The 19622-nt window shown below is 36.7% G+C and overlaps 1 protein-coding gene across 1 annotated transcript in view; it reads left to right on the top strand.

The window, feature by feature from the left end:
* Positions 1-19622, top strand: part of POLN (DNA polymerase nu) — a gene marked incomplete at both ends in the record, with an annotated part of 88795 nt that overhangs the window by 8732 nt on the left and 60441 nt on the right. The window contains 9 exons of the mRNA XM_082282002.1: positions 1468-1625; positions 4145-4213; positions 5634-5694; positions 5904-5968; positions 6756-6839; positions 7248-7337; positions 9392-9448; positions 10329-10382; positions 10628-10693. Coding sequence (XP_082138128.1) covers positions 1468-1625; positions 4145-4213; positions 5634-5694; positions 5904-5968; positions 6756-6839; positions 7248-7337; positions 9392-9448; positions 10329-10382; positions 10628-10693 — 704 coding nt within the window. The remainder of the gene's footprint in view (positions 1-1467; positions 1626-4144; positions 4214-5633; positions 5695-5903; positions 5969-6755; positions 6840-7247; positions 7338-9391; positions 9449-10328; positions 10383-10627; positions 10694-19622) is intronic.

A 19622-nucleotide genomic window follows, 5' to 3' on the forward strand; every position in this document is an offset into this window, starting at 1 on the left:
GGAAAGGCTGAAATAAATCCCAGAGATGCTCATAGCTGTCAGAACTAGAAATCATTGAATGGCCCGTGTTTTTTTGATAGTAACAAGACTCTTCTCTGTGGATTTAAAAGCAACTGCAAACAACAGGGATAAGATGTAAATATGATCTCTTGTTTGGGTTTTTTTTTCAGTTTTTGGGGTTTTTTTTGGTTCCATGTATCAAATTACTGCTGAGTGAGTTACAAAAGTACACATGACCTTTCAGGGAGGGCTCCCTCTATGGAGAATCGTCAACTTGTGCTCAGCATTTGAAAAGTTTCAGTAAATCACAGTAAACTCTTGATCTTTCAAAATCTGGTGTGAAGATCTGTATGAAAACCAGCACTGGAAATGGGAAAGATGGGGAAGGAAATGCCATAATGGGACTGGTGGTAGTGACAGTTTTGTAACCTGTACACACAGAGGAAGTACTAGATAGGTTAGAGCCTACCTGATCCATGGGATTTGAATCTGAAGTTTCTGGTAACCAAAAGAATTCTTGTCTAGGCTTTTAAACTTTGAAACTTGATGTTTCCTCACATATTATTTCTGCTATGAAAAAACAAACAAAGCTCCAATAAAACAAACAAAACCCCTAAAATTCTTTTTAGAGTAGTCCTGAAGCTGTAATTTGCATTATGGACATGAAAATTTGCATCCAGGTAAGGTGTAGCATGGAGTTCTCTATAAATGTACCTGTAGGTCATCATTTGAACTTACTTAGGGGTTACTGAAGAGGATACTTAGGTGTATCTTTGAATATATCACAAAGCAATGTAGTTATTAGTTTCTCCTGTTCTTTGTAGAGCTGCAGGACACATGTTGAGATTGTAGTTCAAAGGGAAGTGAAACAGCCCTGGGCTTGGCCCATCCTATCCATCTATGTGAACATGAGGGTGCACTGTAAGCACATATGATCCTATAAGACAGAAGGTTCTGAGTTTTGGAAATGATGCATTGTGCACCCATATGTGAATTCATATATATATGTTAACAATCTTGATCTGATTATTTGGAAGGAAATCTCTCCCTGATTCCCAATAGCAATTTTGTGGATATCAGTCAAGTTAACAACAATAAGAAAACTGTACCAGAGTGAGACTCTTATAAGAAGAACTTCAGCTTGAAATTTTTCAGTTCTAAGAAAGAGAGGTTTTTACAGTAAATCTAGGGAGCCAGAAGTTTACTTATATTTGAAAACTTGAAAAAAATCAACCAACCAAAAAAATCCACCCCAACCTCACAAAACAGCTCTTTGAAAATATGCAATACTGAACTTCCTCTTGTGTAGTCATGATATTGATTGTTAGAGCTGCAAATTCAATGCTTAGCATTTTTCTTGAGTAAATACTTTTCTGATGTGTGTCTGCAAGAAAGATGGGCCAAACTCTAGAGCTATGTTTCAGTATGGGAGGTAATTTAAATATTTTGAATAACTTGTTTTTGTAGTTGCCGATTGTGTCGTGTTAGATCCAAGGATTGCAGCATGGCTGATAAACCCCAGTGACACAGTTCCTTCCTTTGAGTGTTTAATACAGAAGTATTTTGAAAAGCCTTTTTCAAAGGGAACAGAAAATACAGATACACGCACTTTGAGAAATGTATCTGTAAGTAGTTTGTTTTCAGTTGTTTGTGGTTGAGTTAAAAAGGGAAGGAAATTATAATAGAATTGCTTTTGCTTAGAAAATATTGCAAAATAAAATAGATAATGCTTTTCTAATGGAAGAACATGATTCTATTAATGCTACATGTTGGAAATCTAAAGAAAGGGGAGAAGAGGAGATTTCACTGCATTCTACCAAGATGGGAGCTCATCCTCCAGGAACACCTGTAAAATTTTCCTTCAAAACTGTAAAGTTCAGCAACAACATTAATTAATATATAATTTTATACTTTTTCTGTTCATCTGCCTGCAAAATTATTTCCACCTCTCCTTTCCAAAATGTCTAATGCTGTGTTCTCCAATTCCTGTGGACTTGTAGCCTATATTTAGTTGTTATTAACAATTTTGCTAAATTTCACACCTGGTGAAGACACCACATCATAGGCTGAGAAACATCAGTGAGTCAAATGTGAACCTTCAAGCACTTTTATGAAAAAATCTGTGAATTTTAATTCTCAGTGTGAGAGAATGCATGATGAACTTTTTGAGATGTTATGCCCTGGCAATTTCTTCCTATATCTTATCAAATGTCTTCCTGTATGCCTATTGAAATGTATTTCCTGAATGTTACAAAATATTTGTGTCTGTTTTGGGCCATGGTAATCTACTGTGGACACATTAGCCTTCAGAGGTTGTTTGAATGATAAGATGTAGAGCAATCTAAATAATGGATTGTTTGATGCCATTCACTTCTCAAAGACCTCGCTTGTTCAGAACAAGTATTGCACCATGGTTATAGGACTTGTAGGGTACAAACCCACAGATGTCAACGGGGGTTAGAGCATGAACAGAGGTCAGCAGTATTGGCACCTACCCATCAGCGTAGACATTCTGGACAAACCAGAGCCAGTTTACTTTAAAACACTCTAAACTGCAGTTGTTCAGAAGCTACTTCATGAATTAAGTTATTAGTGTTGGGAATAGACAAGCAAACAGACAGAAGTTATCTATGGTTATTTCTATGTGTGATGGCCCTGCTGTGAGTCAGCATCCTTAATCTTGTCTCTTCCCTTAGCTTGACTTGGTCTTTTGTTCTTCAGATATCACATCTGTTCTTAGCTATTTTTCAACTCTGTCATCCTGATTCCCAGCTCTGAGTTAAATATTGAAATTTTATTTCCTTCCTGTCCTACTTCAGGTCTAGTTTGTTTCCTTGCTCCAACCATCTCCAGTGTCTTTATGCTGACTTGTTCACTTAATTCCCAGTTAATCCCTCCTTGGAACATCCTGTGCTTATTCCCCCCATTCCTTATTCTTTGTCACCTGGACTCTCACACTTCCTTTTTGGCTTTTCTCTTTGCTCAGTGAGTCCCAGTTCTTCCTGTGAATCCTGGCTCTTTGCCAGGTTTATCTCTTCAATCTTCTTGCTCTGTTTTTACTGGTAGATTCCTAGCAGTTGTCTGTACTGCCAGAGGGATCTGTGGTGATACATCGTCTTGTGCCTCACTACTTCAGTGTAGCTCCTTGTCTTGTGCTAGTCTTGTCCACCCACCACAGTACTTGGAATGACTGCTGGTTTATTCTGTAGCCCACAACTCACCCACACACCACGAGCATGAAGATGTGCTGCTTGCTGCTTGTCTGTATATTTGGTGCTGTGCCGAAGTGGTCGTGGTCCATATTCCCTGAAACATTTGCTGGAACAGGTGCTAAACACTATGCTGGTCATGTCATCACTGCATTTACTGATGAGGAATCTTGGTGTCAGTTGAAGCCTGTCGCTGGGCTCTTCCACTCCAGAAAGGGATCAAGCAAGCGGTCTGTATTTCACAGACAGCTCATTTGTTCCAGAACAAGTTGGTATGGACTACGTTTCTTGGAGAGAGGTTGATGACTTTTCACTGCAGTGTGTACTAGATTGTTTTAGAACAAAGATTATCACCAGTGGATCTAGATAGTTCAGCTTTGAAGAGAGCCCTCTGCATCCTACCTTTCAGGGCCTGCTGTTTCTCAGTCTTCATTAAGTTTATTTTTAATGGTCATGTTCTTGGAGCGAATAGTCATACTCTGTGTTTGTATACATTTCAAAATGGTATTCTAGCCAATTGAAGGAGGTGGCCTGGTGCTGTGTGGAACACCTCTGGGAAGGAAGTGAACAGTTCTGGCACAAAAGTAGCAGTACTTATATGAGAAAAAAAAATGCAGGGAATTTTTCCTCATTTTACAAGTAGTAAGAAAACTCTGACTTCAGTGTCAAAGGCAGTTTATCGATAAAATATTTCTCTGTACTTGATGCAAAATGTAAATAAGGAACAGGCAAAATCTGGAATGTTCATAATCTGTAGTGCTGTGTTAATGATTTGGGTTTGTCAGAAATCTAAGAACATTTCTAAAATGTTAACAGAAGGCATACAGAAAAGCACATTTTTACAATTTATACATATTAAAAAAGAAAGTCTAAATATTTTTATGTTAGCAATATTTTTGTTAGTTATTGATTTATTTTTGATTTATTTATATCAGTATCAAAACTTAGGTGTGAACTTGGAGAAGCTTTATAATGTAATGATGGACCTTGCTGATGGCTTAAAGGTAAGACATAAAAAGAATTTGCTCAGGAATAACTATGTAAGTATCGAATTAAAGAGAGTTAATGATTATTTCTCATTCAAATTGGAATAATAGAATGCTTCAGTCCTTAGTGGTTTACATTAGTAGTCAACATTTAAAATAAATTGCCCATCAAACTTGCCATCTTTTCTAGAAGGAGATGGTGAGCGTCAAGCTTAATCTTTAGAAGAAACTTTTTCTCTACAACAGTTAATTAAATGAAGATTCTGAGAACAAGACAGTTTCATAATATTGTGACTTTTCTTTTAGTGTTTTAAATCTATATGTTACTGTCTAAAAAGTATTGACAGAGGTAAAACATAGTATAGCTGGTTTTTTTCCATGTATTACCTGTGTATGAAAACTCTCAGCATATCTTTTGTTCTAGATTGTGTTAGCCAAGCAATGGTCACACACTGGAACAGGCTTCCCAGAGAGGTGGTTGATGGCCCAGGCCTGTTGGTGTTTAAGAGGCATTTGGACAGTGCACTTAATCACATACTTCAAATTTTAGTCAGCCTTGAATTGACCAGGCAGTGGGACTAGATGGTCTTTGTAGGTCCTTTCCAAGTGAACTATTGTATTCTATTTTACCCCTTATTGCAGTTCAGAATAAATCTCAAGAAGTCTGTTAGTGTGTGTGTGTGTGTGTGTGTGTGTGTTTGTTTTCTGCCTGTGATCATATACCTGGAAAAGTGCCAGGATATAGGGATATGCTTAGGTGCTGGTGGAGGGGACATCACAGTTTCCTGGGGATTTTCTTTGAAGTTGCTAGTAGCAGGTGTAGGGCTTAGATCATTAGGTGATGGAACCATATAAATGTGGATATTCAAGTAGCCCAGCAGCATGGTGAACAATCTGAAGGGAGGCAGCAGGGAAACACCAAAGGCACAGGAACACCGAGATCCAGCCTACAAGAGTTTTTAGACAAGTCAGATTGCTTCAGTGGTTAGAAAAAAACCAGACTTTCTGTTCTCTGTAACTAATTTGGGAGCATAACCCTATCAACTCTTATTTTCTTCCTAATGAAAACAAAGTTATGAACTATGAATATTTGCTTAATTGTTCAGCTGAACAAAGGAAAAGGGATAACTGTGTGTCCTATTATAATGAAGATTGATTTAAAAATAAACTGTTAAGAAAAAAAAAGGTATATATATTTCTTTATTAGCATTCTTGTACAAAATGGTTACTATTGCAGAATTCCTAGTAACAGCATTTAGATACTATGATTTACACTAAGTAGTACTTCATGCCACAAACAGTGTTGTCGTGCAAAAAGGGAATGTACAGAAAGTGAAATACTCCTCAATGGAAAATGCATTCACCTAATGACACTAGGGTATGTTTTAAGATCAAAATTAGCTGGTACTGAAGAATGTATTTATATCTTACTTTACAGGCTCAAGGCTTGTGGAACTTATTTTGCACATTAGAGCTTCCACTTATCAAAATTCTGGCAGGTATGAAAGTTCAGTTCAAAATATGAATCTTCACTATTTTCACACAGCTGCTGACTATGCTCAAGTGGGATATAATTCCTCAGAATATGAAATGCTATCTTAGCCTCATAACAGCTGTGTGAGTTTGAGTTTCCATTTTATAGTCTAAGAAGCATGTAAGATTGAAATTGTCAATTATAAATGTTCTTAACCTAAAATTGTATTTACAGTGATGGAAACACACAAAATATATGTGAACAAACAAGAACTGAAAAAAACATCAGAGATCCTAGGGGTAAATTTTGTATTAATATTTTTTCTTGAAAGTTGTATAGCATGATCTTTGTGCATTTACTGAGGGTAACTGATTAAAAATAGACGGAACATTTGTCATATTTTATGTAATAGTTTGGGGCTTTTAGTATATTGTTACAAATAAAACTAATTATATTTACATTTTAGGGTACTTCCTTATTTATTTAGGCAAGTAAAAATGAGACATTTGCTTCATCAGCCTTGCTGCAGAACTGAAATTGCAGTGCAAAATGCAGAGGTCCTTTTGGGTTATGTGTTGTAGAGTAAAAATGGTAATGACTCTTTCTGAACCTACAGTTTCCAGTAACTGTCTTCCTGAGAAGTGATAGAGTTCTCTCCCTCTTTTTGTGAACAATACACTCTTTAAATGAGTGTTCTTTGATAAAAATAGCTACAAGAGAATCCCACTTTGTAACATAAAATTTGGTTAGATAATCATAGTGGTCCAATAGATTGCTAATTTATCAGAATAATTTGCATAGCTTTGCTTCTCACAGATCTCTATAGGCTTCAGTAACCTAAATTCTTTGACCACAAATGTCGGTACTTCTTACTACAATAAATCCCCTTCCCAGATCATGAAGAAATAAAAATGAAGGAGTATATAAGCAATCTATTCAACCAAATGTTGTTAGCCAGCAATGATGACACAGTATCAAGTACTCCATTTCTGAATAAAGGTCCAATATTCTCATTAACCTTAGAAGTAGCAGATATTGAAGAAAATAATAATGTGAACAGAATAATTTTGATGTCCTAATTTATAGTTGCGGCTCAAAGAGCTTGAACAGGAAGCTCATGAGGTTGCTGGAGAACGATTCCTCTTGACCAGCAGTTGTCAACTCCGAGAGGTAATATTTGTACTATTTCTACTTGAGGAGGTGTAAGTTCTATAAATTTACTGATACCGAAGAACTGTTAAGTATATGTATCCTTACAACTTCTGAATTATTTCCTTCTATATTATCTTATTTTCCGATGTTAATGAAGGACCTATCAGTTTTTCATGAATATGACAATGTTGAATAATCTGTATTTGAATGTATTTACATAAATTCTGTATTTATTTTTAGTAAATATATTACTGTTTTAGTAGCTCAAAAATAAAGATCTGGTCTTTTCAATACTGTGTTAGTTCTCTTTGCTACAGTATACTCTATTTACCTTGAAATTTGTTTTCTGTGTAAGTTCAAGCACCCAATAATTTTTCTTTCTATTTTAACACTTGAAACACTGAAAGATTTATTGTCTTACTGTAGGTACTATTTGATAAGTTAAAGCTGCATATGCTGTGTGAGAAACTTCACAGAACTGAAATACAGCAACTTGTATCCACCTCAGAAGTTGTGGTGAGACGGGGAAGGGTTTTAAAACCAGCTGCATGATTTAGCAAGGCTTCTGAGTTATATTCCAGTGAAATTGGAATTTTTCTTAAGTTTTCCTAATGATCTTGATTTATTTTTGTATTGTACTATTTGTACTACAATTACTTGTGCCAGAAAAGAAAGTTGCACTGTATGATGGGGAGAAACAAAGCAGCTAATGAAGGTCTCCCCTTGAGCCTCCTTTTCTCCAGGCTAAACATCCCCAGCTCCTTCAATTGTTACTCATCAGCCTTGTGCTCCAGACCCTTTTCCAGCTCCGTCCTTCTCTAGACTCACTCCAGCACCTCAATCTCCTTTTTGAAATGAGGGGTCCAAAACTGAACACAGTACTCGGTGCTGAGTACAGGGTGATGGTCACTGCCCTGGTCCTGCTGGACACACTATTGCTGAGCCGGGCCAGGTGCCCTTGGCCTTCTTGGCTACCTGGCCACACCTGGTTCATGTTCAGCCACTCTCAACCAGCACCCCCAGGTCCTTTTCCACCGTGCCCTTTCCAGCCACTCTGCCCCAGCCTGTAGCACTGCAGGGGTTGTTGTGACCCAGGGGCAGGACCTGGCACTTGGCCTTGTTGAACCTCAGACCATTGGCCTTGGCCCATTGATCCAGCCTGTCCAGATCCTTCTGTGGAGCCTTCCTGCCCTCCAGCAGATCAGCTCTTCCATCCAATTTGGTGTCATCTGCAAACTGACTGGGGGTGCTCTTGCTCCCCTTGTCAGATCATTAAAAAAAAAAAAAAAAAAAAAAAATCATTTTGTTATATAATACTAGCAATGGAGTTTCTTTTTAGAAGAGAAAAAGCCTCTGTGCAGCTGCACCTGTTTCTGATTTGGTGCCACAACTGTATTGCTCCAGTTTACACAGGAGTTAGAGTAAAGTGCTCAACTCATTGCTGAACATGAATGTCTTTGGGGAAGGTAGAAGGGGTAACATTTATTTCTCAAGGAGGAAATTCCACTTTTCAGTCAAGTGTCTGAACTACCAAATATGATCTCCAGTGACCTCAACAGTATAACCATTAAATCCACACACTACTCAAGGAGAAGGAGGTTTCATAGATCAAACATGTAATCTTGGAGAGTGACAGAGAGCCTTGGGAAATGGGAGGGATCAGTGAAATAGAATTAATGTCATCTTTTTGTGGGGACATAAGATTTGTTGCTGTAATCAAACCAATACTTTTATGTAGTCCAGTACTCTTTCCAACAACTGCTGAGACTTGGTTATTTAGAGAAAGGTAGGATGAAGCCTTCCAGGAGATAAATAGCAGACAATTAATCTTAAGATGTTGTTTCTCCCTGGTAGCAAGAAAAAAACCCTTATGCTTTTAAAGATACATTGTAGTGCAGTTGTATCTGTTTTTCACCCTGGACTATTGTAGTTCCAGGTATTTATTTGTTGTACCTATAAATATCCAATCTCTATTTTAATAACTTAATTCTTTTTCTCAGAATTTTTTGGCAGTTTCCAATCAAAGTAATCATAAATATGCTTTATTTTATTGGTTTTTAATTTGACAATTCCAATTTCTCTTGAAGTTTTCCTGGAACTTTTATTAAAGCATGAACAGGAGAAATTCTCCTCTTGGATTGTGTGTGTATAAATATGTATGTGCGTATATATGTATTATTTTGTCTACTTCTATTGTGTTCTCTCTTGCATTAATGCTGCATAGCACAAAAAATAAACAAAAGGCCATAAATAACACACATCACACCCCAGTATTTTCAAAGTTTCTGTGAAAAAGTTTTTGTGTCTGAGTCTTTTTGTCCCTGTCTGGGACAGGAGTGAAAATGAAATGGGAAGGAGTAATCTCCAGCCTTCCTAAAGAAGGCAGGAATGAAAGGAGGCTTCCTTGGGCCTGGGGTGGGATTGCTTGTAGGACATCATCCATCAGCCAGTATTTTGTCCATACAGCTTGTCAAGAAAATTTCTTCCTCCGAAATGTATTCTGTTAAGGTTTGTTTAATAATATAACTTAAAGAAAAGTATGTCAGTAATTCACATTCTTGATTTTGCAGCTAAATAAATTGCAAGATCTTCACCCTTTGCCTAAGATAATTTTAGAATACCGCCAGGTGAGCTGATATTTTTTCACAAAGTGTAGCTGCACTGAAGCAAAATTTAGCAAGGCAGATAACATATTCATAGTTAAACAAATAAATAAGTTGGCTCTAGTGAAAGTTCATTCAAATACTAATTTGTAGTCAGTATTCTTAAGAGTTTTAAATTTAAATGTTTATAGTTGTTTTGCACTATGCTAGATTATAGCTAGCAAACAACTTGGTTGCAAAAATAATTGGAAAACTTCAAGTAATAATGTTAATTCTGTTAAATTTGTGTTCTCTTAATAATTAATACTGTTAAGTTTGTGTAGTGCTATAAAGCATATTTAGAGCAAAACATTTATTTTTTGAGTTCTGAAGAAATGCTTTGCATAAAGTGAAGGAGATAACTGTTTGTAGGGGATTTTGGGGTGATGAGCCGCCTGAAAATCCAAAATGAATTAGTTAGTCTGCTCTCACACTTAATCGTGACATTTTCCGTGATTGAGCTTCCAAGAATTTAAAAAAATAAAAAAAAGTTTAAAAGTGTGGGTTTGTGTTTGGTTCAGATTTTTTTTTTTTTTTTTATAATTTGTTTGTGGTTTTGTGTGTGTGTGTGTTTGGTTTGCATGTACTTTATTGAGCTGGAGATATAAGATGTAAAATAATAAATTCCAATAGTTCATTTAATAGTATCTGCAAAGCCCCGGCTTTAGGTTATAACCAAGCACTTACCTAACTTATGTGAATAGGTTAAGCTATTAGTGAGTATAAATCCATTATTTCCTAGGATAACGCTGTCTTTAAAAAAGAAAAGTCTACAAACAAGATGCATTTGGAAATTAGGATCTTTAATTTGAAAAATTTCTTATTTTTATGAATAAACATCTATCTTAAATTTTTTGTATTTTAGGTTCATAAGATGAAATCAACTTATGTGGATGGACTGCGAACGTGCATGAAAAAGGTAGAAATATATACAGTAGCTTGTAAAGTCCTAAAAAGATGTGAGATGATTGCAGTGTTTACAGTTTAAGAACTTTTATACATGGTAATTTTAAAAGTATTTCTTTTTTATTTTCTTGTTTTGATTGCAGTGAATTTTTATTACTTTTATTTCTGTTACTTAATTTTGATACTTATATTAAATAAAATTTAGCAGTGTGTCTTCATTTTTTTTTTGTTTTTGTTTTTTATTTTACTTGATTAAAGGGATTTATTTCCTCTACTTGGAATCAAACAGGAACTGTGACTGGCAGACTTTCATCCAAACATCCTGTAAGTGAGCTTATTGGAAGATTTGCATTTTAATTGAAATGAAAAATTAATATTACTTGAACAAAATATGTAATTTTTTAACACAGGAAATATTTGTTTTCATGCAAGTCTAGCAGTTGCTGTATTGTATCTAAATGGACAGAAAAAGCTTACTAAATGGGTATTTTACTCTAGGACATATGTTCTTACAAATATTTTGTGTTATCTGTGTATCAGAATTAACATTATTACCTGAAGTAGAGGAATACAGTTGTGAGCAATGCATGTACCCTCAATACTTCCTTGTCATGTATTCCTGGTGTTCATGAACCACTCCTTCTAAAGGATCAGTGAGCCCTGGAAGGTGGGTGTTACAGAAAAAAGGGACGCTCTCTTCTTCTGGAGATTGGCTTCAGGCCTCATAGCAATAAAGGGCTCAGCTGGCAATGCTGGTGCTCTGGAAGTCTTGCTTATATGACTGTGGCATTTGGGCTCTGTGCTTCCTCTCATGTCTTTGACTATAATGATCTCCATGTACATGCTTGTGCTTGAAATGTGTTTTATTTGATATTCTGGACTGCTGAGGGCTTGGGTTATCTTTTTTTTTTTCTTCTCCCCCACAAAATGGTCTTTTAAGGACATATTTGAATGTATTCTATGATCCCTTTTTTCTTGGTGTTTGTGATGCATGCTGTGCTTTGGCTGTACAGACTGGTGAGACCTTTGTGTTCCCCTCTGTCACAGCCCATGGCTGCATGGATGAGAGTGCAGGACCTGGTGTGGGAGGAGATGGGGCTGCAGAGCTGAAGGGGCTCAAGGCATAGGTGAGAGAACAGCAGAAGAAAAGTAGTGACTGCCTGACTGGGGAAAGTTTCTGTTTGGTTTAATCATGGCCTTTTCTAGTAAAGACCTGGCCTCTGGCCCTGGGATGACTGGGAACAGATGCAGAGATGGGACTTGGCTCATGAAGGCTAGAGGGAATCTGTGAGGTCCTTGTCCCTTTAACTTGTGCCCCAAAGTGTTGTCATTTGTTATCCGTGCAGATTTGGGTACTGTTTATCTCTGTGCAGGACCCAGCCTTAAGCTTTGTGGGTACAAATGGCGTTAGGAGCTTTCTGCAGTCTTGGGAGAAAGTCCACGGTCTTCCACAGCTCTGTGTGGCAGCAGAGATGTAAACGTTAACAGCTGTGACCACTTTGCATGCATGGGCTCGTGTGGTTCCTGGCAAGTCCTGCCTGGAGTGATGACTTCCGAGTTCTGACAGAAACCCATCCTGGGAGTTCTCACCCTCACCATACTGGTGACTTCCTTAGCTCTTCCTTCACCTGTCTTCACAGTTCAGGTTTCATTTAAATCTTCCTACCCTCACGGTCCATATTCCCTTACAGTTTGTCATCAAACAATTTATAGGAAGTGCTTGTGCTCTTTTGTTGAACAAAAATCAGTGTTTAGGATTCTGAATTAACAACACAATGGGGAAGTGTTACTGCTGCTCTCTCTTCTCATGCAACCAGATGGGAGAAAGTGATGGGAAAATGGAAAAGATGATCATGAAGGTCACAGTTTGCTGAAGTTTCTGATGTGATGCTCAGGCATTTCCAAGTCAGAGCTGAACAGACAGCTGTCTTGAACAACCACATACAACACAAAGTGATCTTTGGCCCATCATAATAAAAAGGACATGAATCTATTTTTCTTAGAAGTTGATTTTCTTCAAAATAATGCTGCTAAAGTTAGCATCCAGGGCTGCCTAAGGCTGGCTTTTCCTTCTAAGGAAAAACATTGGCATGGCTTTTTTTGTTTGAAATGTTTATGGAACTTATACCATCTGTTTCTGAATCACTTATTGATATAGAAGATACACTGCAGTGCCCAGTCACTTTGCTAAGTGTTAAAGGATTGGGAAGATTCTTGCCAGAAATCATAAATATTTGATATATTTTTGCAGTTACTATGATATTATGTCAAATTTTTGCTGAATTTTTGCTGAGGTAGTTTATTTTTAACTGTTTTAAAATGCTTGAACAAGGGATTAAAGCAAAAGATAAGCGTGAATCAGATACTGTGAGAATTCAAATGGAAAAACATCCCATATTCTACAGTGCTTCTGAGAGATGGGATTCCAAACAAAGGTTTCTTTATCTTTCTTTTGTTTTGTAAAGGTAATGGATCTATCTGTCCTCTTTCCTTTAAGGCATTTAATGGAGTCCAGGAGGGATTTACTTACAGGTTTGAGGGGAAATGACTAAACATTAGATACAGAGCAGTATTTCTTTTTCAGATAAACTCTACTGTCATCTTCTTTCAGACAGTTCCACATTTGATATACAGATGATGTATATTTTAGGCTTTATGTGGGTTTTTCTCAATAGATAAGTTTATTCACATGAATTTTTATGACTTTTATGTTGTAGCAACTTAGAGGGAGTTTCTTAGCAGCACTTTACTTCAGTGGCTCTCCATGTGTTCATCTACTTTAGTTTAACTGTGCACTTCATTTCTTCTCATTTGGCTTCTTCTTCTACGATATGTGTGCTGTATAAATCATATGTTTTTCACAAATAACAATGTTAATGTATTATTGTTAAACAGGGACACATTTGATCTTGCAGTCTCCAGTGATTGCATTGTAGGTGTCTATTTGCTGCTCTTGGAGAACCTGAGTATCTGAAACATAGAAGTAAATATAAACCCTACAAATTATTTTACAATGTATCCATAGGGTAGTTATTTTTTTTCTCTATGATGGATTGCTTATGACTATTAGGGGAATTTAATTAGGTTTAATATTTGAATATGTTATTTTCAAATAGCTTTTGTATAAATATATTAGTCTTGTCTACATTAGGATTCTCTTTTTTATATTGCTCATAGATAACTTTCCTATTAGATATATTTATGACCTTCATAAAAGCTTGTGTAATGTTCTCCAAACCCACCTGGAAATATATTTTTTCAGCCTCTCATATTTTAAAGCAGAAATAAGTCAAGACATGAGTGGAAAAGCTTAAACCAAATTAAGATCAAGCCCCTTTCAGAATGAAATGAGAGAAATCCTAACTTGAGATGTAAAGATTGCATACAATTAGATGTTACAATTTGGTTTAAGATGTAAATTTCAGTGCTAGAATCAGATATTCTGTATTAAGATTTCTTTCCTCCAGGCTTCTGCAGCAGGGAGAACTGAAATGCTGCTAATGAGTTTATGCTTCTCTACTTCAGAAGATGTTTGTATCATTAAAGTAAAAAGCATAAAGTGGTGGCCTTTAGGGAGCATTTCCTTCCTTTTAGTAACAAAAAGTTATGCTGAAGATAAATAAAAATTTTCACCTTCTTGGAGCAAGTGGAAAAAATAAAAAAGCATTCCTATTTGTCCTCAGGAGAATGCTTTTTCAGCTTGTCAAAAACGACAAAGAAATAAGATAATTTAACCTATCGGTCAAAGAAGCATGTTAGCCTATAGTTTGGAAATCAGGAATGTAGTTTGAAAGGGAAACTAATTAGGGCATATTGAATGTTAACATGCTTAAGGAAGGATCATAAAGAACCTGAAATATTGAATGTATCTCAGTCTCTTCAACAGATATACGATTTTCTGGTGGTGAATGCACAATAGAGAATTACATGCTTGTTTGTTAGAAAATGTGTGTTGCAAGTAGTGTTTGGAATATGAATAATGAATTTACCCATCTGGTTTTTATTCTAAGGGGAGAGACAATCCCTTGAAGTAGAGGCCCCTCTGAGCAACTGCCATCCAAAATAAGTCTGTTCTCTCAATTAACTTAGCAAACCAGTATTTCTGATTATCCATACTGTATCTGTGTTATTTCCCCTCTGGGCTGTGTTTTTTTGGAGTGAATAGACTAGTTTTCTCTGAGGTAAAATGGAAATGTGGTTTTGAGGTAGTTTTGGGATTGTTTCTGGACAGTGTGGATGAGATTCTGCCTGTTTATCTCCCTTTTGTAGCAGAATCCCAGTAGGTTTTACATTTTGACATCCCCACATGCTCACTCCTAGCAGGGTGGTCTGACAGAATCGTGCTACCAAAGCCGTTGTGACAGCTCTCAAATTTCAGGCATTTTGTCCAAGGCCTCATTAAGGCTACAGGCTGATGTGTGATACTGCAAATATTCTTTCTGAAAGTTTGAAGTCTGTACTCAGATTCCAGCAGAAATGTTCTACAAGGTGTTTCAATTGTGATAAGATTCTACAGTGTCTTGTTTTATCCCTGCCCCTTTCTTTCACAGCTTTTAGAAGGTTTGGCAGAGGCTGATGCAATGTGAGGAGCCAGACACCAAGTCTAGGAACACGGATGTGACTGCATTTTGCTTTTTTTTTAACCCACTCACCTGAAATGAGCCAAGGCCTTGGCTGCTTTTGCAACTGCACTGCTAAGAGTAAGATTTTTGTGAACTTGTTCATACCTTGTCCAACTGAGAAGAATATTTACTTAAGATGGACAGATGGTATGGGCCTTACATTTTCATTGGTCTTGGAATGTGTTTGCTATTTTTTTTTACGTATGTTTATTGGAAAGCACTGGGGATAAAGACACGTCAGACACATCACAGGTTCATGTAAAAAGTCTTCTATATAAATTGTCCAAATATACATACATATATATATATATATATATAGTCCAAAGTCTTCTATAATATCATCTAGGCTAATGTGGGCTTTGCTTAAAACAAGGGTAGATTATCTCAACAGATATGAGAATGTGTCTGTGCTTTCTTGGGCCTTTGAATTAAAGCAATTTAATGTTGTATTTTCTAGTCAGTACAAACCCCTGTCACTCAGATGAGCTGACGTGCAGTTAGAGAAAGCCAGAGTATGCATGCTGATTGTTGTGGTTGGTTGGTGTTCTCTGAGTATTTTTTGCATTCAGAACATATTTTTGTGCCATATTTCTTTTCAGTATGTTTATTCCAATAAACACTCTTGAGTCATATGGTGATTATGACTGCACTAATAGCACTAAAATAGTATCTCATTTTATGAGTAGAGTCATGATGTTTTTATAGTCTCTTTTGTTGTTGCTTAGTTTTTTTAAAAGTAATCTTAGTGAAGGCTTCAAGAAACTGTATTTACAGTGTTGGAGACAGAAGTTCTCTATTTCCTCTTCCTCACTCATCACAGTTTGTTTTATGACAGGAAAATTGTACTTTAAAATGACTGAATGGGCATGTTGACAAGACTTTGGTCCAATTACATTTTCAGGATGAAATTTTACACTACCTTAACATTGCAATAGAAAGTTCTTAGGTACTAGTGTGACAGCTGTAGTATAGAAGGTCACTGTTGGTCATATCATAACACTCATATCTGATGCTCCAGAACATCATTGTGTTGATTTATTACCCAAATGCAGAAACAAGGTTTCTTCATTACAGACCCTTGTTCTCCCAGCATCTGGACTACAGTGTCCTTTTCTATGATATATGCACATCTTTGGCATTCTCTCTTGTAATGCTCCTGATTTGTATAGATTCATTTATCTCATGGTGAGTGTGGTGTATCCAATACATGGACAAAATTTTATAGCATAATTTGGCTCAGTAAAGCTTGTAGCATCATCTGGGCTGTAATTTTGTAGAAACAAGCAGTTCAATCCTGTCCTCTTCTGTTTCAGATTATCTTTATAATTGTTCTGTGTGTTATTTAAAGAAAGGTAATGTGCAGACAGTATAAATCTGCTTCTTTGCAGTAATAGCATAAAATATACTTGCATTTTATTTATGCAGGGTAAGATAGTCTGTCATTTTTTCTTCTACAAGCTAAACATAAGCACAGAAACAAACAGAGCAATTAAAATTGACAGTTCAAAAATGAAAGATTCTATACAACTTGGAAAAATATTGGCCAAATCAGTTTTAGCACATGAAATATTGGCTATGGAGGCTGAAATCCTCCTTCACTGTCTATTGCTATCCCGGGCTCTGCAGCTTCTGTGCCGGAGCACGAGGTGCTGTGATCTTCCAGAAGCGTCTCCAAAGCGAAGGCGCTCAGCAGGATCAGCCGCACACACCCACCCACGCACACAAACGCACACACAGCTTCAGTAATACGGGTCAGCGGCAAAGAGGCAGGAAGGGTCTTTGCATAGAGTTCCACAGGAGCAGTTTATTGCTTCCACACTGTGAAGGATTCCAGGGGCAAAGACCAGTGGGGGGAACCTGGAGTGGAGAACTTTCTATGGCGTGGGACAAATAAGGTAACAAGGGGGCGGAGAGGCTCACGAGCCAACCAAGGGAGCAGAACTGGGGTATATTACCGCAGCAGGGCAAAGCATTCTGAGAGAAGCCTTTCTGGTCACCCTACCCTAGGAAGGATTCTCTGGTACCAGGGACTGACTGTCTCACCAGCTGACTCTCTTAGTTCCTTGTACCGTAGGCTCGCTGGCCTCCACAACTGTCCTTTAGTTTCTGGCAAAAGAAGTTCTCAGAGAAGCTTAAATTTGTAGAAATGGGAGGAAAAAAGTTCCTCTAAAATTTTCCTATGCTAGAGAGATGACAGCACTGCATACTTCCACTTGTTTCTTTAAAATTAGAAGATGATATATTTCAATCCTATATGTATAAATCAAATTGTCAGCACTTGAGCATTTATTGCTATAAATGGGCATTGTTAAGGTTGTTGATTATATGCTGATTTATTTTATCCTTTAAATGGCCTTTGCCAGCAATGTTTTGGGAATGCTACAGGTAAAAGCCAAAGCTATTATCATGTTTTAGAAATTCATCTTGGAATACAGCTAGTGCTACTGCCAGGTTATTTTTCTCCATAATATTAATGTGATTGGAGCACAGAGCTAAGAAGAATCAAAATTAGTATCATCTTTGCTAAAAAACTTGTTTTGTGTAGCTTTCACGACCTTACAAATTCAAAGGTGTTTTAAAGTGAATTATAGTAATATCTATTACTTGAAGTATTCTGTTACCTAAGTTAATCTACGCACTTTGTTGTGTTTCTTAGAATTTTATTAAGTCTGATTTCATGTAATTTGAGAATAGTTTAAGAGCAATATTAGCATGGTGCTTAGGTTACAGGAAACAATTGGTGCCATTCACTCATAGTCTGTCACAATCTTTGTTCTGCTACTGTTTATCTATTCACGTTTCAACTCCTGGCTGGGCACTTTTCTTATGCCTGAGGTTGGTATATGCAGCATGCCCTGATGTTTCCACTGGTCAGAGTCACTGTACCTCTGTAAGCTCTGAGGAGTTTCATGGAGCCCATGTCCTACTGAGGTAATTTTTACTGTCCTCATTCATAAGGCAATAGCTCAAATTGAATATTCAGCAATATGCACAAATATATATGTGATCCTTATATTAAATATCTGTGTGTCTATTTGTTTTTAAGTTTTCTGTTGGAACCTCTTGTGAATTGATTAATATTTGAGAAATTCTGCCTGAAGATTTTTTTTGGTTTTCATATGAATTACTCCATTCGAGGGAGTTGTTCGAGGTATACACTTTAGGAACTACTCAGAGCTTGGAGACTTATGTTCTGACAGGACAGTTAAAATAAAAATCTCAGACACACGAATTATGTCTTGTCTTACAAGCTCTCAAAAGGGAGAAGTGTTGCTGTATTTCTCTAATATCTGCATTCCTTTTTGCAAGGACAAAATACAGTCTTAACTCTGATGTTAACATAGATTTCATTATGTTTTAACATAGCAAAAGCATTTAAATAGTTTATTTTGCTATGTAATGTTCTACTGTACAATCTTCTTCCAATTCTTGTCTCAGAAAACATGAAAAGATCTGAGAGGTCTGACAAGACAAAAATGAAGGGGACAGAAATGCAGAAAGATAAAAAGAAATGGTTTATAGGAGAAGATCAGAAGTTAGGTAGATTAAAAGAGACTTCTTTTCTTGGATGGTCCAGTTTTCACACAGTAATGATTTTCCAAAGCTTTGTCATTGGCATTCCAAGGAAATACAGGAAAATTATCTCAGTAGCTCTACATTCCTATTGTATTCATCCTTCTCTGCTGACAATTTTTGTTTCTGTGCCAAGAAGTGGAAAATTTGCCAATTCTTTATTTCCTCAACAATCTTTCATAAAGCCTCAGGAAACTTTGTGCAGAGTTTTGGAGGTGCTCTCTCAAGTTGGGAACAACAGTGGAAAAAAATTAGTGGTTCGTATAAGGGTTGCTGAAGAGGGACAGAATAGGACACAGGTCATCGTGCTGACTGCCACGTGGCCTTGTTGTCCTTAGCTCTCCTGTTCCAGCATGATCATCTGCTGGCTCTGGCTCTCTGGAACTTACAGTATAAGGACCACCTCTGTAAAGCCAGGAACTGTCCTTTCCTCACTGTGATCGAAAGATACATTACTTATTTAGGTTTCTTTTAACTCCTGCAACTAGCCTCCTGTTCACAGCCTTATAAGAGGAATTTCCTGCTAACATATGCTGAGTAAATTCCTCAGTATGTGGAACAATCTTGTTTGAGATGTTAAATTTTACTCTTTTTGTAAAACAACTGTTACATCTTTTCTTTTAACAGCAAATGCCTACAGCCTGGAAATCTTGTAATTTTTTGTGTGGTTAGAAGTCTGGTATTTTTACCTTTGGACAATATTGCCTTGACACTGTTTACTTAAAAAACTATATAATATGCAGCTAATCTACAACTATACAATATTTACTAGCTCCAGCTGCCACTCAAAGGGTCGTTATCTCAATGCCTTAGCAATGGTTTTATTTCACCAAAACCAAATCATATCTCCTTGGAGTTCATCCCAGAGTTTGAGCTTCCCATATTAATGAATTTTAGTGTAACAGAGTGAGTATTCTGTGTATAATTTTCTTTCAGGAAAATGAAATTAAATAAGTAATAAAATGTAGTCAATTTATTTATGGGAAATAAAAGCAGTCTTTTTTCTCCTGAAAGATGCAAAGAGCTATGTCTATATGAACTCCCTTGCTTACTATGCA

Source organism: Coloeus monedula (genome assembly GCF_965178545.1).
Source record: "Coloeus monedula genome assembly, chromosome: 5".
Lineage (NCBI taxonomy): Eukaryota > Metazoa > Chordata > Aves > Passeriformes > Corvidae > Coloeus > Coloeus monedula.